The sequence below is a fragment of the Opisthocomus hoazin genome, chromosome 4, assembly GCF_030867145.1.
Source record: "Opisthocomus hoazin isolate bOpiHoa1 chromosome 4, bOpiHoa1.hap1, whole genome shotgun sequence".
Lineage (NCBI taxonomy): Eukaryota > Metazoa > Chordata > Aves > Opisthocomiformes > Opisthocomidae > Opisthocomus > Opisthocomus hoazin.
The window spans coordinates 17,433,531-17,457,139 of record NC_134417.1 but is presented as its reverse complement, the minus strand read 5'-3'; the positions used below and the strand labels follow the sequence as shown (position 1 = coordinate 17,457,139).

The 23,609-nt window shown below is 54.6% G+C and overlaps 1 protein-coding gene across 2 annotated transcripts; it reads right to left on the bottom strand.

The window, feature by feature from the left end:
* Positions 1–1,268: 1,268 nt before the first annotated feature.
* Positions 1,269–17,510, bottom strand: TFRC (transferrin receptor). Of its 2 annotated transcripts, none has more exons than XM_075418103.1 (19): positions 17,430–17,510; positions 15,647–15,717; positions 13,648–13,861; positions 12,812–13,034; positions 12,456–12,599; positions 11,639–11,735; positions 11,117–11,239; positions 9,778–9,873; positions 9,468–9,607; positions 8,932–9,101; positions 8,528–8,647; positions 7,815–7,900; positions 7,629–7,692; positions 7,240–7,307; positions 6,783–6,850; positions 6,295–6,376; positions 5,150–5,371; positions 4,530–4,670; positions 1,269–4,246 (listed from the first exon to the last, which is right to left on the bottom strand). In XM_075418103.1, the coding sequence occupies exons 2-19, from the start codon at positions 15,677–15,679 to the stop codon at positions 4,004–4,006; spliced, it is 2,334 nt and encodes a 777-aa protein (XP_075274218.1). In that variant the 5' UTR covers positions 15,680–15,717; positions 17,430–17,510; the 3' UTR covers positions 1,269–4,003. The 2 variants fall into 2 exon arrangements, with proteins under 2 accessions (XP_075274218.1, XP_075274219.1); XM_075418104.1 differs by lacking the exon at positions 17,430–17,510 and adding an exon at positions 17,185–17,282.
* Positions 17,511–23,609: the final 6,099 nt, after the last annotated feature.

Sequence of the window (23,609 nt, the reverse complement as noted above, 5' to 3'; positions counted from 1 at the left end):
GCCCCCCGCCCCGGGATGGTGCACGCAGTCCCGGCCGCGGCCCCGCACGCTGGGGGAGCCCCCCCCGCCCCGGGGCCGGCCCCCCCCGCCCCGACCCGCGCTGCCGGAGCCCCGGCCCCGCCGCCTCCTGTCGCCGCCGCCGGCGCGAGCTCCCCAGGGCGGTGCGCGCCCGCCCGGCCCCGCTCTTAAAGGCGCCGCGTCGCCGCTTTACGTAACGGCGGGGGGGGGGTGGTGGTACGGACAGACCCGACAGACAGACAGACTCACCGTGGGGCAGCGCCGGGCCCCGGGGGGGGGACGGCAGACAGGGCCGGGGGGGGGGGGGGCCGAGCTCTTGCTCCCCGGTGCCCGGGGAGGGGCTGCACCCCCCCACCCCCCCGCGTCCCGCGGCCCCGGCGGGGCGGGCTCAGCCCGGCTGCGGCAGAGCTGCGGGGGACCCCGGGGTGCTGCACTGCCAGGTCTGGGCGGGGAGGTGCGGGAACAGCGCGTTTCCAACGAGGAGAGATCGTCCCTGCGGGAAGAGGAGGGACCAGAGCGGTGCGGGACAGCCTGCAGCGCTGCGGGAGGAGCCGCTTCCCGCCCCGAATGGCGCAGCTCGACCCGACGCGGGCTGGGTAGAGCTGGAGGCGAGACTGGCGCCGGGGCGGGGGGGCAGCGGGGAAGGCTGAGCGTCTTGAGGATGCGAAGCCCCAAACCTCACCCGAGCAGACCCCGGGGCTGGGGGCGCAGCTCCCGCTCTGCCGGGGGGGCTCCAAGCAGCCACCGAACGCCCACCTGCACCTCCACCTCGGGGAGCTCCCGGGGGGCCGTGAGGGGCAGGGGACAGCCCTGGCTTCGCGGGGCACACAGGCGTGCCCACCCACAGCCCTGCCCAGCCACCTTCTCACCAGCAGAGACCTGCAGAGCCACGGCCGGGGGGAAGCCCGACACTCCGTCCTCCTCCCCACACCCACCCCAAGGCCCCGGGCTCTTCAGGGTCAACGCGGTGACCGAGCAGCAGCAGGCAGGACCCGGCCACGGAGAGGGGTGGCAGGGGGGCTTGCAGACATTGCTCCTCCACATCATTGCCGCAGTCCTCATCCCAGTCGCCTGCGGGGAGGCAGGACTCAGGGCCCAGCACACGGTGAAGCTTGGACTCGCTAGCACACACCAGCACCGTGGTTCTGGAGCTCCCAGTTGCCAGCCCTGGTGGGGCAAGAGAGGAGCCTGAGCTCACCCGTGGCCACAACAGCATCGTGGCTCTGCAAGAACCCACAAGACAAGGCAAGTGTTCAAGCTTTAAAACTTTATTCAAGCAGACAGCAGATAACCCAGAAACAGAGTTTCAGGCCCCACAGCGCTTAGATGCCCCCTTAGGGCACGGCCTCCCTGCCTCCCAGCAGCAGCCATGGGTCGGTGCTGCCCAGCCAGGAGCCAGGCCTGCTCTCTCTGCTGGCTGTAAAGCGCGTGGTTAAGCCTGACATCGAGATGCATGCAAACACTACAGTGAGGACTCCCAGACAGCAGGTCTTAGATGCCATCCAGAGAAGTGTCACCAGGAAACAGTAACACAGACAAACATGCCTCGGAGACAGCAGGGTAGTTAAGGAAGAGCAAGGAGTTGCAGGACCCTGGGCATCAGGCTTCCAGAAAGACTGATGAAAATCCAGCACCAAGCTCAGTCGCTGGGCTGGGGGCTCATCCTTGGCCGTTCCGTGTGGAGGCCCAAGTCTCTGCTCCAGCTGAACGACGTTCTTTCCCCCAAGGACTACTGCTGGGGCTCGGGTCGCTCGCTTGGTTTGGGTTCAAACACCAGCTCAAACTGTTTGCAGGGCACAGGGCTGGTGACAGCCAGCCAGCCGCTTTCTGGGCACAGGCAGCAGGGTTTAGCAGCTGCCACGCAGCAGCCCTGTTCAGCTTCAGGTCGGGGAGGAGAGCGGCTCCATGAGAAAGGTGCCACTGATCTCCCCACCCACCCATCCAGGAGGCAAGACTGGAGTTTCCAGCGAGACCTGAGGAGCACGCAGCTTCCCACACATGCACACCAGCACAGCCCCAGTGCCAAAGCAGGCCAGCCCCTTCAGTAGTACACGCACCCACCCAGAGCGATGGCCCGAGCCCTCCAGGCAGCAGCAGACCCAAGCCCTACATTCACCTGTAATTCCTCAAGTCTTTGTAACTGATTTGAAGGAAGTTCACTAAATCACAAAGCACACAGTCTAACTAGCCTAGTTTCCACTAAACATTCAAGCACCCGTCCCGTGACCGGCGGCAGGAAGCCACTTCAAGACAGCACAGCTATTCAGAACAGTTCAGCCTACTGAGAAGGTAGAGTAGGGAAGTACACAACAGACCGAAGTTTGTATCTGCATCACCACCAGAGAGTGAAAAAATAGGACTGCAGGAAATTGATCCATGTTAGATACTAACCATCAAGCTTCGCAGATGACATTGCATGATAAGCATAGAACAATTATGGGAAACACTGTCCCCGATAATTACGTACACCCATAGTGCAACATATGGAGGTCACTGCCTCCGATATAACACCGTGGTAGGCAAAAACTACCTTGTTCTTTACACATTATGGAAGACACTGCCCCCGATAATGTCACTTAGGTTTCATGATACATAAGGTCTGGAAGTTTGCAGGAAGCTGCCATTTAAAAAAAAAAAAATATATGTAATTGGGCCAATGCCTAATTGTAGGTAGAAGTTTGTGTGTGTGCTGCCACGGGTGGAGCTCGGGCTACGCAGCGAGCCCCTCCACGGGGCCAGGAAGGAAGCTGCGCTCCCCACACAAGCACACAGCATCCAGAAAGGGGGGCAAAGGAGTCCGCAGCCCACAGAGGAACGCAGACACCACAGGGAAGCCAAATTTATCGAATTTGAGTTTCTACTCAGGTTGTCAGCATTTCAAGGATCATTTTGGAGTGCAACCCAGAGACTTGCTACCAGGTTTACACCTTCAAGTTTCTTCCAGAGGGGTGTTTTTGCCACAGAAAGCTTAATTGCTAGTTTTCAAACACTTTTTTTGGAGGGGCCTGTTTAGATTACTTTAAATGCAAAGTTCCAGTATCATGTTTGATTGTAATAGCAGATGCTGCTTTATTCAAAAACGACAGTATAACTGTCATAATTATGGAAGGCACTGCTTCCGATAATTATCTTCTATAAAAAAACACACCATTTATAGTGAACGCTGTCACTGATAAATAAATAAACAAATAAATATCTCAGTGCCAAACAAGAGCCATCCTGCAAAATGGTATCAGTCAAACAGGGTTTGGCCAGCAAGAGACTCGATTTCACAAAAGGCCCCAGAGCAGTAAGGTCTGAAGTGCCAGTCTAGAGCCATTCACTCAATGCCGCAGGACCTGCTGAGGTGCCAGCTAAGGGTACAAAGCGGGTATTAGGTAATCTTTGGGTCATTTTCCCTGGGTATCGAGACCTGCCTCAGCAGAAGCAAGCCTCCAAGATGTCATTGGGACCCTGCTGTTGAGTAAAGGCAGGCCGGGCACTTCAGAGCTTGCCGATAATCCAGCACTTGCGGGCTATTACTACGTTGTTTTATTTTTGAACTACAGGTTGGTCTCTGCAGCTCCCTGCCGGAGAAGGAATCCTCATTACAAGCATTAAGAGGAATCCTTCCCTATCTCATCACTTGGTTTAGGGGGCCCAGCAATTAAAACCCTAAATAGATGCAGCACCTCCCCACTCAAGGTACCGGTTCAGGAGCCACCTGAGCTGTTAGTTCTTAAGCATACTGGAGGGCAAGCCCCACAAGCAGCTGTACGTGACTGGTTTGGACTGTGGTCAGATGGGAGCCTGGTCAGAGGAGATTTCTTGGTAATCTTGGTACCTGCTTTAAAACTGCCTCCTGTGAATTTGTCAAGGTGAGATTTAAATTTTATGCTCAACTTTGGTCAAAAAAGATTTGTTGCCAGAAATTCTACAGACAAATAATGCCATGCTAGGGAGTGGGTTTCCCTAATCCTGTACCTTAACCAGGTGTTTGCCGTGTCTAGAATTCGTTGTCTGTATCCCAGATATCACCCACTAACGCATTGGCAGCCCCTTTAATGGTCCAGGTCGCCAGGGCCAGCTGCTCTTTCAGCTTATTCACATCCACGGTGTCCTTGTTGGTTCTCAGCAGCTGCAGGTTCTCCAGCAGACTCTGCAGGGTGTGGGAGCCTTTGCCGAAGAAGATGTGGCGAAAGGGAGCATCTTTTGGCGAGAGGTATGGGGAGAGGAAGTCATACTCCACCTGGAGCAGAGGTGCAAATTTAGTGTTATATTCTTACATTCCAAGTTTTTCTTTCCTGCCTCATCACGAGCTCCCAACCCCTGATCCCCACCCAGCCCTTTCCCACAGCAGCTCTGCAAGGGCCAGACCCTCTCCTGACAGCAAGCACAGAAGTCAGCCATGCTGACACTAATCAAGCAGAGGAGACAGCAGTCTGCACAGTGCCCACGGCTCCTAAGAAACAGGAGCATCCCAGCCAGCACTCTCTTCCTTCGTGAAGGGAAAACCAGCTGCAGTTGCCCACCTTCATGATCCTGTCATTCAGGGCTCTGCGGATGACCTTGTTTTCCCTGTCGCTGTTTGCGATGTCTCTTCTCAGTGCATCTGTAGCTCGCTGGAAGTCACCACGGGCAAAAAACAGCCAGTTCAAGGTCAGCCCCAGCGCCTGTGAGGGAGGAGGTCTTAGCAAACCTGATTTTCTTCTTTTGCTGCTCTCTTACCAAGAGAAAGTGTTGGGTTTTTTTTTTTCTGCCAGCCCAACCAAGCAGCAAAGCAAGTTTCTGGGAAGCTCTTCTGAGGTCACTGAGCTCAGTGACGTGATGTCTCCCCACCCACAGTTTCTTGAAGGCTTTCGGCAGTGCAAATGAGATGCAAAGCTGCACTCTGCTGTGAACAATAACCAGAAACCATCCACATCCGTTTCCTCAAGAGGTCGTCTCAGACAGATTAGCTAAATCTGCCTGCCACAGCTACTCTGCCTGCACTGCTCTATTAGGAACATCAATTCAGGTCATATCTTGCTACACTGTCATGCCCAAAAGGACAAAGATGTCCACTCTTTTGTATTCAATGGAAGCAGAACCGTATCAGCACATGGCCCTGTAACAGTCTACATGGATTCAGTGCACTCAGAGCCTTTCTTACCTTCACATCTCGACTATAGGTCAAAAACTTCTCCTGGAACACAAGCAGTTCTTCACTGTATCTCTCAAAGTCCAGGAAGAGCTCATGATCATGGGTCAGCCTGAGAGCTATTTGTCCAGCAACTTCTGCGGCAGCACGCATGAGATCATACAACTTGTCAGTCTTCTTCAGGTTCTCCACAGTGTCGTCAGTAGTGCCCAAGTAGGGATATTCCTTGTCTTTCTGCAAGAAAGAAGGCACTGAAGTTAGGCAAGACTGCTGCTCCAGCTAGGATTTTTCACCTACCACTACAGTTTCCTTGTTAATTCCACCACATCCCATCTCCTTGTACTGCTAGGCAGCAAGACTTGAGTGACAAAACCTCAAAGCACAGGGGAAGGGAACAGAGCTCCTGCATCTCATCCCTCAGTTTCCAGCGACCAGCAAGATGCTCTGCTAGTTTGTTACACCTAAAGACACACAAACTTCTTCCCCCTCAGAGCTCACCCCAGAAGTGCAGGCGGGCAAACCCCAGCACCCAGTTTGGTATGTGCTGGCAGCACCCTCCAACCCTTCTTGGCAGGAGAACTCCATGCTTTCTGTGGAACCAGTCTGACACTAACAAAATCCAAACATTCATAAGCAGAGGAAACCGATATCATAAAGGCTCCCAAGCTGCATGCCTGCAGTAACAGAGCAGGCTGCTTGGCTAATGCCATTTTTGCTAGTCCCAAGCTGCAGCAGCAGACCTGAGCAGTCTGAGTTAGTGCTTGCTCTGGCCAACGGTTCAGCTCTGCTTGCTGACCAGCAGGCTGTGGTAAAGTTTCACTGCAGCACCAACAGCTCAGTGTCTTTTTAGTGCTTTTAGCTACTGAATCATTGACATCTGAGCCTCTTCCAGAAGAGGGAGTGCCCCCTCTCCCAACAAAACACGAGCGTTCAGAACTCTGGGACAGAGACCATAGGGCAACCATGCCCCAGGAGCAGCCTTCACAGCAAGTACTGCCAGTGCCACCGGGTCCAGAGGCTGCATCTCCTCCCGCAGAGAGGTTCCTGCCCAGAGTGTGAGCTTGGGACAGCACCTTGCAATCTGCTCTCCAGGACGGCAGGGATCCTTACAGCACTTTCCATGGAACCAGTACACCAGGCAGGCAGACAATACTTACGTTGTAGAAACCGAAGGAAACCACCGGGATTCCCGAGTAGGCCAGGAAAGGGAACGCTGCATTATCCAGACCAAGGGGAACACTGCAGAAGACAATTATTGAGTAGTTACCAAATGCTTTGGACATCCCAGGAGAAAACCCCTACTCAAAAGCCCTAGAGCTGAAGCTCTGAGCCAACTGGACTACCCTGTCTACACAAGACCGGTTTTGGCAAGGACTCCCAGCGAAGTGCCGAGGGCTGCTTGTCCATTTCCAGCCACTGGTCTTCGTACAAGGCTGTTCTTGCCCTACACACAGGTGTCTGGGCTGCCTACAGGCAGCACTAAGCCCAGCTAGTGCTGTACTGTTCAGCCTTTACCTGATCCCACTGCAGCAGGTAAAGCCTGCCCCAGACAGCAGCACAGAACTCCAGCACAAAGAGTGGAAGCCATTTAGTCTGTTCCTTTCTGGCAATTTGCTTTCCTCAACAGCAGGGTGACGATACTTACACTGTTTTTACCCAGTCAGAGCCAACTCTGTCATACAGGCTCCCCGAATCCTTTGTTGGGTCCTTCACCTGCAGAGGGATGACAGTCAGTGCACTTGTTCTGACCTCTGCTTGGGCTTTCAGGTCCATCCTGGAGCTTGCATTGCTGTGCAGATGCCAGAGTCAGGTGTGCTCCCGTGACCTTTCTCCACACGGCCATGGTTCATGCGGGACAGGCATTCACCTGCTGCTGAACTGTGGCATTTGCCAACTTTGGATTCTGCATGCACGGACCTCAATTCGTAGAGCCCAGCTGACTTCAGACAGGGCCCGCCCGAGTATCTCAGCCCCTTCTGCTAAATGGGGCTTTCTCCTCAGGAAGTGCCAGCTGGGTAAAGTGACCCAGCACAGCTCTTACTGCTTTCAGTTCCTCTTTAAAACCACAGCCACCTTGATTAGCCTGAGACCCTTCAACTCACCCCCTTCATAGTTCTCTCCAGCAATGTGTACAGCAATGGGCTAGCAGAAATCTTCATGTCACTGAAGCCTGCAAAAAATAAAGTGTTTGACATGCTGGCACAATTAGCCACTACCGCTAGAGCTGTTCGGCCCTGTGACTGAGCAACAAGTGGTCTACTGCTTGTTGCCAAAGGACCTTCAACAGACACAGGATAGTCTACTGAGACCTAGCAGAGCTGCCTCCTTCAGCTGACAACAAAAGAGTAAATGGCGTCACACCGGTCTTCAGCCAAACACCCAGCATCAACCTCTGGCACATCCCCTAAGCCCCATTCCTAGAGGTTAAGGGACATCTGTCAAGCTATTCTGGTCCCACCCGGTTTCAAGAAACTTAAGATTAGCAGGTTACCTAGGACTGCAGCATCCAAGTTAATGTAAGTGAAGGCTTTGGCATGCAGTGTGGCAGAGTACCCCTAGAAGAAAACAAGTATTTTATCATGAGCAGTAGCAGTGCAACACCAGGACGTATAATCCACAGGAGCAGGAAATCACAACTGCGCAGTCATCACGCAGATGTCTGTCAAAGAAACAGTACCTCCAGCCATTCAGTAGCACCGACAGCTCCGTACTCTCCCGCACTCCAGCTAGCAAAGATGATGCTGCGCCTTGGTTTGTAGCCATCTGCAAACAGAGAGAGACTGAGATGTCTGCCCTCCCCCGGAGATGTAGAGTAGCACTGAGGGCCCGGGGTGACGAATCACCCCCTCCTCAGACAGAGCTGAAGCATTCTGGCTGCTGCAGACAAGTGTGCACACTAGTGGCTACACAGACGCTGTACCCTGTCCCGCCATGCTACAGAGTACGGTGCAGAAAAAGCACGCTGTCTGCATTTCCCCCCTTTTTTGCTTAGCTGCCTGAGCCCAAAATTAACGCTGCAGACAAGAGCACTCACGCTAAATGCCACCATGCAGCTCCCACCACTCCAGCTGGTCAGCTACTTCAGTGCTTTCCCACCTTCAGGCCTGGCTGTCCAACAGACAGCTCAGGCTTGAGGTTTGCATCGTGTTATCCAAGGACACTCTTTCACTCAAGCCATACCAGATACAAGCAGGCAGTCCCCTGGAAGTGAGCGCTCACTGCAGACAAGTTGTGTATGTTGGACAAGTCATAGCTTTTCCGGAAGGTTTGGCAGATTCCCTACACCTTCTCAGAGGACTATTTTGCAAGTAGGCTTTCCAATGTTAACACGCACAGAGCTAAACCTGCATCATCTTCCAACCCCCCATGCTTTCATACACAAATATCTACCTTTTTTCACTATGTCTGAGATCACACGGGCAAGTTCCAACAACATGGCAGTTCCAACACCAGCCTTGGCCGCTCCTGGGCCCCAGGAGTCTCTCTGGGCTCCGATCACAACATACCGATCTATAAAGGAGACATCAGGATCTGAGCTGCAAGCTTCAGGTTGCAAACACCATCTATCAGAAAAGCAGCTTTGAGCTTCTGTACTAGGAACAGAGTACGGAGTCTAACCCCTGAATGCGGCACACTGCTGGCTTTCATTTAGCCTTTCCCTGGCAGCACGGTTCAGCTTTCCCCTTGACCCTTAGGCAAGGGTCTTGGTTCTGCTGAGGAAGTGGCTGTCTCTGTCTGGGAGCAGCTGTCTTGCTCTGATGATCACGACTGAGCCACAAGGCAGCTGCTGTTACCTGGTTCTTCAGATCCCTTGACAGCACCAAAGATGTTCAGAATCTTCCTGTCCACCATGACGTTGTTCACACTCAGTTTCACTGTCACCTTGCTCATGTTGGTCAGCATCACCTTACATCCCAGGACCCCACCTTTCCACTCTGAAAGGCACTCCTCTCCATCCATTTTGCTGAAGGAAAAGAGAGATCCTTTGAACTCATTATCCAGCTCTGACCTCATTTAGCTGTCTTGTAAAAAAAGCAAGCCTACAACTGCAGATGCAGTCTTCTTCAGGGCCTGTTCAGGAAATAGCTTGCAGTCCTGTCCCATTATGCAGAGAGAGGTAGGATGCAGAGGCCAAGAGGAAGCCAACTCTAGACTAGATTAAGATCAGTCTTGAAGACTTAAGACATAAGCGACATTTCTGCAGTCAGTTGCAGTCAGTGCTCCCTGCGACACACAGCAGAGAGCAGCAGAGAGCTCCCTGGGCTCACAGCACCTCAGCACCACCCTCACCCTGCAAGCGCCTAGCCTGCAAGCCAAGAGGAACAGTTACCTGAACAGCTTGCCAACTGCTTGGCTAGAGATCGTCTGAACAACAATGTGAGGTAGCCCAGAAGATTCCACTGGTGGGAACTGGGTATGGTTGAAAGATGGGAAGCCTGGGGTGAAAGGGTCTCCAGTTCCAAGGTGGGCCTGCGAAAGAATAGCAAGAGGAGTCCTTAAGTCTCAGAGGCGCCCAGTAATTTACATCTACACAAGGGCATGAAGCTCAGCCAGAGGCCTGCAGAAGGACTGCTACAGTCTGCAGTCCACAGCGAGAAGTGTTGAAGAACAACGAACAGGGGAGCCAGTCGCATACTCACATGTCCGAAGGGGACAAGTGTATCTGTGTTGCTGTAACTGTAGGGGTCCAGGTACATCAGTGCACCGACCGCTCCTGCCTCTTTGGCATTCGCAACCTGAAGCAAAGAGTAACATTAACTGCACATCTGCAGTGTAAGCAAGGGGAGTTAAGGCAAATACACAGAGTAATGGTGTGAAGGGTTGTGCTCCTCAGTCCCCAACTCCACAAGAGATTTTAACAGCTACCTGACAGCAACAGACACACAAGGAAGCTGAATACCAGCAGCTCAGTCCTACTTCAGGCAGAGCGTATCTAACACCCCTTTGAACAGTTAGGGCACTCCAGGGTTAGCATCTCACCCTACGACTCCTTCAGCTCACACTTGCTCCTCAGAGCAGCTTAGAAGAAAGACATTATTTAATTTTGATTATGCTCCATCTGTTTTCCCAAGATTAGGTTAGTCTCAAGACAAGATAAGCAGCCACTGGATACTCATCTTCACGTGCAAAATGGAAGCAGAGTAGCCTAGTCAGGTCTCTGTTTGATACACCTATAACCTAGCTGTCTTTGGTATGCCACCAGTACAAACACTCTTGCAAGGCTAGACACCAGGTGGAAAAGTAGAAAGGAGACTGGAAGACCAGTGAGGACCCCTTGCAGAAACGCTTTTCAGCTCTGCCTGTGATACATGCAGACAGGGAGAGTCTGACTGGAAAGAGTCCTCTGTCCCAGCCTCCCCCGGAGCACGCATCTGAGGAGCAGCTCTGCGTCAGACCCAGAACAGGCGTATGTACAGAAGGACTTGGATCCTTTAGGCTGCTTGGCTATTTGGTTCTACTCGCTACAGAGTGAACCTTCCAGCAACAGGCAAGGCAGCTGACTGGGCACGCAGTGCCAGCACCTTCACTTCGTCAGAGCAAAGAGTCAGCACAGCCCAAGTGAGACACTGTAGCCAAGCTCTGAAGGTATCTGGCTGCAGCAACAAGGGGTGCTCTGGAGGCAAAAGCTGCTCTGCTTCTAGCAGCCCCACAGCTGCACCTAGCAATACCAGCCAGCTCTGCGTTCTGCAGCCCCCAGGCTGCCTCCCAGCTCCATCACTCCAGCTGCTTGGCTGTCCCAGCCAGAGTGCCAGAGGCCAAGAAGAACGCCACCATGAACGGTAACCAGCTCCGTTCAGTCTTGGTGTCCAGACCTGCATATGGAGGCTTAGTGCAAACAAGCAAGACGAGACCTGCAGGGACAAGCCTACATACACGACTTCTACAGACCTGAACTGAGGCACAGAGGTGTGTCTTCAAGAGGAGAAAGTGCAGCTTTCTGCTGCCAAGTTTGGTGAAGCTTTGTGACAGACTGCTTACCTTCTCGGCAAGTGTTATTTTTCCAGCTCTGAAGATAACTATAGTTCCATTCAGTGAAACATCCTGCTTCTGTATCTTCTGAAAATCAGCTTTCAGTCCATAGTTCACATACACCGGTTTGCCCTGGAACAGAAACAGTGGTTATAAATGCAGCAGTCCTGTGTCAGTAAGATACTTGAAACAGCCTACATAGCCACAGCAACAGCGACTCCCGTTAGCAGCAGGGAGCTCAAGCTCAGCCATGTAAACTCTGACCACATGCACCATGCCTGTGGGAGCAGCACTTCTGTCAAGGTCCTTGTCTAGATCCCAGCAGAGAAGCTTGAACAGTTACTTTTGCATCTTGCTGAAGTACTAAAACTATGTGGAGCCCATTCCTCACCCCACTCTCTCCACCACAACCCTCAGCTCTCTAGCTGGGGAGGGCTTTATACAGCTCGTATCTTGAAGCGACATATTTTGGACATTGCCGCCTGGTCAAGCATGCAATCACATTTCGAGGATCTTTTTGGAGTCACTTACAGTAACTGAGCCACTCTTGCTGTATGCCACATACGCATTGGGACTCTCAAGTTTCTCTTCTTTACCATCTTCCACAATAGACACTTCGTTGTTGTTACTGTTAAATGTAACAAGACAGTGTTTATGTATGAAAGAACATAACTCCATATTTAAATAGCTCCCATATTTGAATCTCTGCCCTAGCAATTCTGATCAAGCCAATGCAGAGCCTGAAACAGGCAGACTCCGCCCAGTACTTCTGTGCAAGAATCTCCGGGGTTGTTCAGAGACATTAATGAAGGCTAATTTCCAAGACAAGCACCAGAAAGGATCTGTGCTTCCAAATCTTAGTCCCCTCCTAAGAGGAGCTAAGCAAATTCATTTACCCTCCTGACGAGAAGTGGCCAGTAACACAGGAGGGTACGAGCTGTCAGCCAACACAACGCCTGTAGATACCCTCCTGAGCTACTACAGGAGCCACTGCCAGGTCTGCAATGCTTGTTTAGGTGTCAAGACAGTCACCCACACCAACAGTCTGAGACACAGGAAATTTGCCCTTCAGCTGAGTTTTTACTCGTTTGTTTTCTCTCCACTTTCTAAGCATGCTTGGAGGAAACAGCTGTCCCAGGAAAAATCCAGAGGGCTGCTACCAGACCCTCTGGATTTAGAAAGCCCGAGGAGACAGGAGCAGCTATTGCTTAGCTGGATTGAGGCCTTCTTTGGAGAGGGGTAACTGGCTCACAATTTTAGCACTGCTTTCAACAGAAATCATGTGTTTGCTCAAGACTACAGATATCCATGCTGCAAAGAAGAGATCTGCATCTCTTCATTAACGTACCTGCCTTTGACCTGCAGCTTAATGTAGTGCTCATCGTTCCATACTTCATCCAAGAGGAAGCTGCTGAACTGATCGTGAATGTAGCTGGCAATCATCTGATCTTCACTCTGTCCAGCTTCGAAGGAGTACTTATCTGCTCTCTGCCTGTAGGTAACAGATGTATAGCTTAGGTAATACACCAGGTTGCACTGCAGTGCTCCAGCCTACAAACTGAAGTTGGATGCGCCACTTAAGCCCACTTTAACCACATGCCACCCCACACCATCTTTAAGGCCCTTGTTCTCCAAAGGAGCTCAAGTTCTGCTTGCAGGCTGTGCCTCTCTCATAGGTGTAGCTAAGCTTTCTGGAACTGTTACCTCAAGTTGTCCTCAAGATGTTTGGCTAACAGCTTATCCGACAACAGGGTTCTGAGATCAGGCCAGTAGAAGACAGGCGGTCCAGGAACCTCTTCTTCCTCAGTTTCATCATCGTTTGCTAAGTAAGATGCAGTAGGAGTCGTCTCACACTTGCCACTTCCGTCCAGACACCTGCTAGCCTTCTGCATTCGTCCACGATAACTCAAGTAGCCGATCAGAAACCCTACAGATAGAACAGGTATTTCTTTGTGCTGCAGAAAGATGACTAAGCCAGCCCCACACCATACAAGTACATTCAAAGCAGTTTTGGGGTTAAGGTGCATCTCTGCTCTCACACCATTTCTGACAAGCTGGCATACTTCAGGACAGACAGGAATATGCAGCCTGACATTTTGTGTGAGCTGGCATGTTTTACAGTACACTGTAAATCTGATCTTGTGCTTGGCAGAGTCCCTCCAGCACTACTTGGGAAGGAGAATGCTTACTTTAGGTCAGTGGCAGTGTTAAAACCCTTGAGAGACAAGCACCAGAGGCTTTACTGACAAGTTCATCCATGTCTCTAGAGAAATGCTAAGAGTTGATCAAGGGAAAAACAGTACACTTGCTACACAAGTGTGCATTTAGCTAAGTCACAATCCCACCATCAAACCTCACACTTCTTTGTGCCAATTCTGTACCATCAGCCTGAGCTAGACATATTTAGTCAGTGACAAGAGGCTTCGGCCTTGATCCAGGCCATTTAATCTCCTGAAACAATACAGATTCAAATGTTAACAGCCTCAGATATGCTTAATACCGGAGTCCACTTCACGGAGTTGCCTCCTACCGTTCCTTACCAATCAAAAGGAGGAGGACGGCTGCAATGACTAGGAAGCAGAGGTTCTTGCCACTCCTCCGTGGAGGAGGCATGCTGGCATGCAGGTGCTCTGGTCTCCCAATTTCCCCTCCTTCCTCATCATCAGCAGCCAGCTTCATCTCCACATGGCTGTTGTCTCCATCCGTTTGCCGGGCAATGCTGAAGCGTGTGTATGACAACGGCTCACCACCAAACTGCGTTGAAAGACAGTTACGTGATAGAAGAGTTGGCTACACCAGCCTACAGTCCTTGCAGCCTGCTGCGCCTAGGCTCCAAACGAAACACACCCTGTTCATCTGAAACTCCTCAGCAAAGCACAAGCGTTTGGCTATCAGTAAGTCATGCTGGCTGCCTTGAACAGGCAGTTAGACTTGGACCCACTCAGGGTCTCCAGAGTTTATCTAGCATCTGTTTGCCCTGTGCAAGTTCAGAGCCACACTGGTCAGAGTCTAGCTTGGAGTCTGTTACAGATATGACACAGCCAACGGCAGTTGCATTTGCCATGTGATCCCACAGCAAAGGCTGATGGAAGTAGAAACTCCTGGTCTTAATCAGAAGGGCACTTGATCTGACCTGAACATGTGCAACTTGCACAGAAGGGAACTTTGATCAGCACAGAGGAAAGGCAAGGCAGCCCCTCCATGGTTGTGCCTTTAGCCACATTCACTTTGACGCAAATACTCTCATCCAGCATCTAGATAATCTTGTATCAAACTGCCCGAGGCTACTCTTAAATTACACTATTGATGAGTATTATAAAGCAGCTAGGCTGAAGAGAGATGGCCATGGGAATCCTGCTACCTCAGCTAACACGAATGCTGAGGATACACCTCCTGCATCAAACAGCAACTGGAACTATGCGACATGCTTTTACCAGTGCCTGAGCAGAACAGCTTCCAGTCCGGAGCCCACTCTTCCAAACAGCTGCAATGCACAGTCCAACTGCCTACAGAACAGCAGCCCGCACGGAAGGCAGTCGCTCAGATTAACAGACAGTTAAATTCAATTACAGGCATAGCCAGGGACTGAGCAGAACCACTCAGCTTCCATTAGAGCCGCTGAACTTGCCTGCGGCCACAGTTGTGCTGGGGACAGGCAGGAGACTGGTTAAAAGGCCAGAGGAATAGTTTTGGGAGCAACAGTCCTGCAGGCCCTCTCCACTGTACTGGAGAAGCAGCTGATGGCAAGCGCCCAAGCCTGTCATTCTCAGCAGCTCATCCACAGTTCTTGGCACACCCTCAAACTACAAGTCATTGGCTGGAGGTGAAGAGACCAGACATCATCTTGGTTGGCCAAAACTAAACCAATGTCATTTCAGACCTGCAGTTCCATTCTGGTCCACGCTACCTGCAACGGAGTGGCTGGCTGCTCACATTTCAGAGAGTGCAACACTGCAATCTATCCTCACAGCATCCCTGCTCAGCTGCTTGATTACTTGGCTTCCCTCACACTTCACAGAGAACATGCCTCAACCCCACATATCCTCCATGCTTGTCTGGAGGCCCAACCAGCACATTCACAGTCCTGCCCTGGGGTCATTTCACAGTCCAAGCTCTCTAGGACCGGTGGGCTTGGCTGAGCAAGTTCAAAGCTACCTCCTCCTGCACGTTTGTTTCAAAGCACAGGTCACATTTGAAGGCTAGACTTGTGGTTGAATTCACACCCACAAAGTAACATCATAGAACACATGCTGATCGTCCTCATAGGCTCGCCCCCACCCCTCTCCTTATCAGCTTCCTGAGGGACCCAAGACATTGTAGGAGTTAACGATAACCCCACCAGCACTGAACCACTTAAGCTACCTCCTTATCATGCCCAGCTAGCTACAGTGACATTTGGCTCACAACCCACACGGTAGCACCTAACACTGCTTTGGATTCGTCATCTTCTCCGATACAGACACTGACGTTGTTGAACTTTTCTTCTGAAGTATCATCAGCCCACCAAGAGACAAACAGCACAGGGGGACTGTGTCTTACCAGGTTAGAGATTGCCGCTCTGGCATGGTCCATTGCCTTCTGGAAAAGCGCCCACCAACTTGACCAAAGCCCTAGAAGTTCAGAACACAACAAGTCAAGTCAGGCTGTTCCCCTGCCACTACATAAGATGTCCAAGATCAGTCACTGCCACTAGTGCAACACCTGCCCATGGATTTTACGTGTATGCTTCTATCCAAGTCACAGTGCTGGTGAACCTACATCAACCTTGAATGCAGCCTAGAAGTTCACATAATCCTACTGTAAACATAAGTTCTGATGAACAAACTGACACTTCCTATTGAACTCCGGTGATCGTGTGTGTGTATAAGTGAGGAATACAGTCTCAAACAGCCAATTTCAGCCAAGGGTATTATTTAGTGTAGGGCCACCTCCACTCAGGGAGCACTGGCAGGAGACACTTGCTCAACTGCGACAAAGGACACCACATATCTCAGGTTCCTGGGATCCATCCCAACAACAGGATGGAGACAGGGCTCCGACTGGTAGCCAGAAGCGGCAGAATGCCAGAAGGCAAAGCAGCACAAACTCCTGCCCTGCCAAAACACTTCCAGTCGCAACAGCTATATTCTTTACCACTTTAGGAAGGCAATTTTGGACAGTCTCCCAGAGCAGCCAAGAGCAACCCTCCAAATGAATTTCAGTAACTTTTCCAGTTTGGATTTCTCTAGACAGCAAGCTTATCTGACAGGTAAACCGCAACTGATTTACTTGAGCATTTCTTCCTGAAAATATGCTTGAAAAAGCTTTGCAAGTCAGCGACTAGTCGGCCCGGGCTGGGAGAGGCGCTGAGGCCCGGAGCACGCAACCCGAGTGTGCCCTCGCGCAGCGCTGCCAGGAACCCGCTGGGAACAGGTCCCTGGGCAAAGCCTTTCACCCGGCCCCCAGGGCCACGCCGAGCCGCTTCACAGCTGGGATCTCGGCAGCATGAGCGGATTTTATTTGGAGATCAAACGTTAACAGCGGCCATCCTCTCACTTCGCCTCTCCTTTAGAACAGGAGTACCCGCAGGCGAACCCCTGCAGCTCCAGAAGCTTTTTCCCAGGGACAGCCCGGGGCCCATGCTCCCCGCGGCAGGCGGACAGGCGCATGGCGGCTCTCCCAGCAGCCAGAGCAGCCAGCCCCGGGGCAGCGCCAGCGCGGCGACCCCGCAGCTCGCAGGGTCCCCCCACCCCCTTACGGCCCGCACCCCCCCCAGCCCGCGGGGAGAGCCCGCGCTCCCGGCGCCTCACGTGGAGGGGACTTCCCCTCCTCCCGCCCGCCAGGCGGCCAGCAACCCCCCATCCCTCAAAAAGAAGGTGAAGAGAGGGGAAAAATATTGAAACAACAGGATAAAGGAGCATAGGGTAGCCACGCGAGGGGTCGAGCTGCCCCGGTACGGCGGGCAGGGCCCGGCTGCGGGCCGCCAGATAAGCGGGCCGGGCGATAGGCGGCCCGCCGAGCGCACGTCTCCCCTCAGCCCGGGCCTGCAGCCGCATCGCCGCCCGCCCCGCCGGGCTGCCCCCGCGGCGCAGTCCTACCCGCACTCAAGGTCAGGCGGTCATGGCAGCCTGCGCCGCGGGCGTGCGTGCGGGCGTGCGTGCGTGCGCGCCAACCGGGGCGGCGGCTGCTGCTGCTGCTGGCGGTGCTACTGCTGGTGCTGCTCCTGCTGCTGCGCCGGCAGCGCAGCGCGGCCCGCCCGGCGCCTGCGCCCCCCATCCCACGCGCGCGCGGCCGCCTCGCCTCAGGGCGGCGCTCCCGCCCTCACGCGCCCCGCGCCGCTCACCCGCCGCGCCTCCTCTCGCCGCGCCGGCGCCCGACTGCCGCCCCGGCAGCCGCAGCGCCGTTCTACCTCGCCTCGCCCCGCCCCGCCGCGGCCGCAGCCAATGGCCCGCGGGGGGGGGGCGGGGCGGAGGGGCCTGGCGCCGCCGGGCGTGCGGACGGGGGCCCGTCGGGGGCGCGGGGCGGTTGCGGGTCCCGGGAAGGAGCGATCCCGGCATCACCGTCGCCACCCTCTCAGCGTTTTGAGGGAAGAGGGCAGGGTAAATATTTTCCTCCCCGGGTGGCGCAGGCCGGACACAGGGCTCGCTCTGGCCGCGCTGGGCACCTTCAGGTCCCTGCAAGTCGTGTGTGGTCGCGGCTGCCGGTGGAGTTGAGCGAGCGGCGGCACCGGGACGCCTGTCCTGCGTGTTGGGCTGCTCCAGGTGGCCGCTTGATCTGTACCATGAGAAGCATGGCAGGCCCCAACAAGAGCCAGCCCCAGCAGTGCATAAACGCAAGAAGCACGGATGGCCCGCGTCAGGCCGCAGGCTGCTCGTGGCCCGCAGAGCAGTGTCTGTGGCCACCCAGGCTGTGCCAGCGGAAGATCTGTCTGATGGACACTGTGGGATCGCTCCAGCTCTGAACTACCTGGTCCTCAGCCCAGCCACCTCCATGGGGCAGGTGGAGTGGCCCCATGGCGCGGTGGGAGCTGCTCGGATGAAGGGCTCGGTTGCTAAAAGCCAGCAGGTGCAGGGCACTGAGGTTCCCTGTTCTGTTTCTCAGGAGCTTGAAGGAGAAGTAGGACATACTTGACGAAACAAAGTTCTAACACGCAGCTTTCACTATGCTTCATGAGATGAGGGAACGTGTAAGGACGCAGCTCAGTGGGTTTAGAGTGAAGGTGCTGATGTACTGGGAGGGCACTCAGGGAATCCATAAGCCACCCATGCCCTTGGCAGGTCTCCCTGCAGTTGTCAGTGTGATGCCAGACACCGGGTGGGGTTGCGAAGGGAGCTCCCCCGCTGTGCCACCGCTTCCCAAGAAGTGCCGGGGCTGCGGTGTTTGCTCCGCTTCCTCTGAGCTGATGGCTAATCTCATACAGACCCCAGCTGCGTGGACCCTGCAGAACACCTCACCCTCCTCGAGCACCTGCTGATGTTTGCTGTCCCCAGAATTGCCCACACTCATGAGTGGGCCCTGCCTGCGGCCGCAGCCTCCTCCGCACTGCTGCTCTGGGCTCCAGTGCGAGCCAGCCTCAGTACTTCAGCTCGGGGCATCCCTCAAAGGCGTGCCAGAACCAGGGAATGCTTCCAGGTTTGGGTGTGCGCAGGTTCTACAGTGCTGTGCTCTTTTGTCCCTTGCTCATTAAATAAATAAATTGGTAGGCCTGGATTATTGCCTCAAATCCTCTCCCGGGAAAGAAGGACAGGAGCAGAAAGTTTGTAGTTTGGCAGAACACATGATTGCAAAGAGGATTACGTTTTGTGAAAAGCAATACATTCCTGCGCTGATAAAGGGGGGATTAACGAGAACTGAAACCCGCCGCAGCTGTCGGGAGGCAAGCCTCCTGCAACGCGGCTCCCAGGCAGGGAGTGCTGGTGGACACGCCGGCTCCGTGAGCTGGAGAAGGTCTGAGCCGGGCTCCAGTGCCGAGGCTCTCCGTTCTCCAGCTCCATCCGTCTCCGGGTGTGGTGATGCCAGTCATGGGGGGACACCGCTGTCACTCGGGGATGCACTGCTGCCGGGTGCCGCGGTGGGAGCCGAAGGAGTGAGAGGGTTCAGAAAAGGATCAGATCGGTCCTGTGGGCTGGATCGTCCCATCGTTTCCCAACGCAATGGTCTGGATGCAGCCTGCAGCTCAGGAAAGTATAACACAGGGAAAACAGTCCTGCCCTGGTTTTTGTGTTCCTCCTGGGCTCCCCGCTCCAAGCCTTCTCCTCCCGGCAGTGCTGGTGCCGGTGCATGCTGGCTGAGCACGCCGTGCCGGGCACAGGGCTGCGGTCACCGCCGCCGAGCAGCGCAGTGTGTCCTCACCAAAGTCCCGCCGGAGGAGGGACACCTGCAACAGGGCTCCGACTCGGGACGTTCCCGTGAGCGATGCCGAAATGCGAGCCAGGAAAGGGCCAGTCTGGTTTATTTCTCCCTGTGGCGTCCGTGCTCTGTGCCTCCCTTCCAGCTAGCAGAGGAGGTGCCGTGCGCCCCGCGTGCCAGCCCCGACGTGCCCTGGCAGATGCTCACTCCAGCTGTCTGCTGTTCCCTCTCTCAACACATTGGACCATGTGCTGAGCAGTTCCCCATTTCTACAGCTGCCAGGAAAAAGAGAAGAAAGCTGACATTTTAGAAACTCAGATATTTTTTGCAGCCAGCATTGGCAGTGAAATACCTTGAAATGAGGGTTCTTCAAGTGCAGGGTGGTACCTGCGTGCAGTTGAGGGCCCTTTAGCTTGCACTGGGTGTGGGCGGGGAGCAGGATTCGGCTGCTACCGGCCGTCAACCACCTCCCCCAGGCATGGCACCTGCGTTGTTCGCCCAGCGGTGCCTGTACTGCCGGTGATGCTGAGCCCTGGTGCTCAGGCTGCCCAGCTCAGACAAAAATTTTTGCAAGAAGCCAAAATAGCCAAAACTGGGAAATGGCTAAAGAGTGAAGGGGATGTAGGATTGGTGACTGCTGACTTCTGATCCCTCGTCCCAGCAAGATGGATGGTGTCTGCGTGCATGATTTTTGCATGGTCCAGGTCCATAAAAATCAAGAGCCATCGCCATCCACCTGGAGATCTCCGTCTGGTTCCCACTGACCAGGAGCATTTGAGCTCTGGAGCTGGCTGCAGCTGACTGCTGTTGGAGCCCTGCTGCGCCACGCTGTAGGTATCTGCAGCTTGCACCAAGCTCCTGCTTGCTTCTGCCCGCCCTGCTCCCTGCCTGGCCCCGCTCCCTCCTGCGGTTCGGTGCAGGAGCCTGCGTGCTTGTCCAGACACCTCGCTTTAGCCTGGCTTCCACCGGGGCGTTCCTCCTTGTTGCAGCTTGGCCCTGGTATTTTAGGAGATGTTTGTCCCCGTTCCCTCTGAAGTCCCGAGGGGCTGGTGAGTCCCCTGACGCAGACTCAGATGACCCCGCATTCCTTTGTGCGATACCCCATGATGTGACAGTGTACCTCCAGCAGGATTAATGCCAAAACATGAGACCAAAATTTGGGAAGGAAAATACAGTTTCACTTCAATTTTGCAGCATGGCTGACCCTCGCATGACTGGCTGTCCTACCCACATTTTGGGAAGGCAGTTAAAAGCAGAGGGAAAACAAGAGCTGCAGATATAAACAGGCTGGGAAAGATGCCCCGTGCTTTGTGAGCAGCTTATCAAAAACAACATTGGGAGGTGACTTCAGCGCTTTTATGGCAAGACGTGCTGGGACTAACATGACTCTTCAGTCTGGGAGGGATGGAAAAGCCAGGAACCGAGTGCTGGAGCGTGGTGCCCAGTCAGAGGTGCCACAGCCAAATGCACGCTGTCGGGCTGAGGCTGAAGGTCGCAGGAGATGCCATGGCTCATGGGGAGGGAGGTTGGACGGGGTGGTCAAAGGGCTCCCGCAGGCTATGAGCTCTGCAAAACACGGGTTCCTCTAGCTGTGAGGCACCCCATAGCGCAGGGTCGGGCAGAGAACAGGCACCTGGGGACAAACGGAAGGCTTTGGTCTTCTGCCCTGTGCGTCAGCCGCTCCCTCTGCATCGCAGCCACTCGGAGAAGCGGCAGTGCCAGCTCCTGCCTTCCTGGCCTGGCTCTCCTCTTTGTCCACAGCCAGCCCGGTGCTCCCGGCTGTCAGCTGCAGAGGAGCCGGAAAGCACCGAGCACCAGGGGGAGAGGTGTGGGGCTGGAGACGGCACGGTTGCTCTTTCCTATGAACGTGCAGACCTGGGTTATCCCATGTACCCCCTTCTCAGAGACCTCTGGGGGAGTTTTGAGGACGCTCATCTTCCCACCTCGCCCACCACACCAGGAGAGAAGTGGACGTGGTGGTGCTCGTCACCACTGCTGTGCTTGCCAGGGACTGGCACTGAGGTCCAGCAGAGACGCTCACACTTGGACACTGTGGGGTTAAAGCAGCCTGGCTCTTTTAACAGAGCTTGCTTGCTTGCAAAGACTGGGTTTCACTATGATTTTAACCCCCAAAGCCCTGGGGACCCCTCTGTGCTCCTTGCACCACAGGACCCTGCCAGCAGGGATGTGGCAGGCGGTTATCCCTGGTCTATCCCTGGTCTATCCCTGCTCGGAGGAGGCAGGGAGACGAGGCGATGATCAAAGAGCAAGGCTTGACCCTTGCTTCCCGCCTGGCAGTTACATCTCTTGGCAAGACACTGGCCCTCCCCAGGCGTGGCGGGGGGGGAGAGCAGCAGCACGGGGACAAATCCTCAGCGTGCGCGGGGCTGGTACGGCTCCTGCCAACAGACCAAGCGCCCTGGCAGCCGGGGCTGGTGGAGATCTAGCAAGAGCTGTTGTTGACCCTGGAGCCTTTAGCTGTGCGGGGTCAGCCCGGTAAAGCTCCCGCTATCTCAGCGGCTGCACCGCAGGACTGTGCCGCTTGTCGTTGCTCTGATAGCAACGCTGCCCAGTGAGCCTGGCTGCTTTTATCTGGCGGTCGGGGCGGCTGTCGCTGCGGCAGGGGGGCTGCGGGGCTGGGGGCCTCGGAGTAGTGTACAAACAAGCTCAGGATGCGAGCACAATAGCCAAGGACGGGCCTTTGAAAAGCAGGGGGACGCAGCGCGGCCACCCTGGGGCACATCAAATGTCCATCTCCCAAAAAAGCCGGTGCGTGTGATGGCTACCTGTGGACCTGTCCCCAGCATTGCGGCGGAACGAGGGGCAGAGGGTTTGGGCTGTGGGAAGTGGAAAGGGAAAAGACGGCAGCAGGGAGAGGGCCCACGCGGGAGCTGGGACGCAGCCCCGAGGGTCTCTGCCTCCGGATCATGGGTTGCTCACGAGCTCCTCGGACCTGCTTTGTTCTGGCCCTCGCTGATCTGTATCTGGAGCGCAGCACACAGCCCCTCTCTTTGCTCCTTCAGTGCACCTCCAGGCAGGCATTTCAGACCATTTTTGCAAAGTGATTTGTGTGCAGTTTTTCAAGCGCTTTTCTTGAATCATGAATTGCTACAGCTGGGGTCGGTTGGGACTTTTCCCTTCCAGACTTGGCAGTCTGAATCCTAGAAAGCCGGGGGTGCCACCCACCATTCGTGGTGTTTCGCTCGAGAAGCCCATGTAGCTGGAAGGAAAGTGACTGTTACCCAACAGCGTCGGAAAGCCGAGCTCTGAGCGATGCCTGGGTGGAGGCACGAAAGGACATGAAGAGGTGATGCGAGGGGTCTGCTTTCTGCACTGGACACGCACCTGCCCTGCGAGGTCCTGCAGTACCTGCTGGGCCTCTCCAGCAGGACCAGTCATGCGAGAATCCCTCTCTGCTCACTCCTCTGCTCCCAAAAGGGCCTGGGAAGCCTGGGAAGGGCCTGGAAAGCCCGGGAAAGTTTTGCCTCTGATTTGCTCTGCAGCACGTGCACACGCTGCAGCCTTTGGATGAAGAACAGTCCAAGCCTGCTTGGTGGGAACCACCCTCCACGATAAAGGCACATGTTGACTCAGGAGATTAGACCTGTCCACTGCGTGGTGTTTTTATAAAGTGCATTTATTGGCAAAGGAGCAGCCCAAAGGACAAAGGGGAAAAAAAATCTAAATACCAACATAAAGAAGCAGCCAGCACCCTGTGCAGCATTGCAGGCTCTGCAGGAAAAAAGTGTCCCCGGGAGGGCTGGATGGTGGTTCTGCTTGTGGGAGATGGTTGAAACCTGCAGGCGCTGGCCCCAGGCTCCCAGGAGCAGCAGGCTGAGCCAGTGCCTCCTCTGTGGGTTTTTGATTGCAGGGTTCTGCTGGACTCGGTGGCTTTTCTGCTTTTGAAGCCATTGTCAGGGTAATTGAAAGCTCCCAGGCAGGTGCCGGAGCCTTTTGCAACCCAAGATTTGGCTTTGTCTCGTCCGCCTGCTGGAAATGCCTTGTTTTATGGCGGATTAATCTCTCACAGCAATATCTGAAAGCAAAGAGGGGCCTTTAATTGGAGTGGGATTAACGCAGCCGGCCTGAGCAGGGAGAGCAGGGAGCTTTCTCCCTACCTGCTAATTGCCCCTTATCTGTGCTGGCAGCGGCTGGGACACCTGCCCCTGGGTGC

Excerpts from the sequence above, each read along its gene's own strand:
- TFRC (XM_075418103.1), bottom strand. The coding sequence starts at position 15,679 with ATGGACCATGCCAGAGCGGCAATCTCTAACCTG. Across the intron at positions 11,240-11,638 it reads GCAAGAGTGGCTCAGTTACT|GGCAAACCGGTGTATGTGAA; the intron begins GTAAGTGACTCC and ends TTTCTGTTCCAG. Across the intron at positions 7,901-8,527 it reads CTCAGACATAGTGAAAAAAG|ATGGCTACAAACCAAGGCGC; the intron begins GTAGATATTTGT and ends CTCTGTTTGCAG.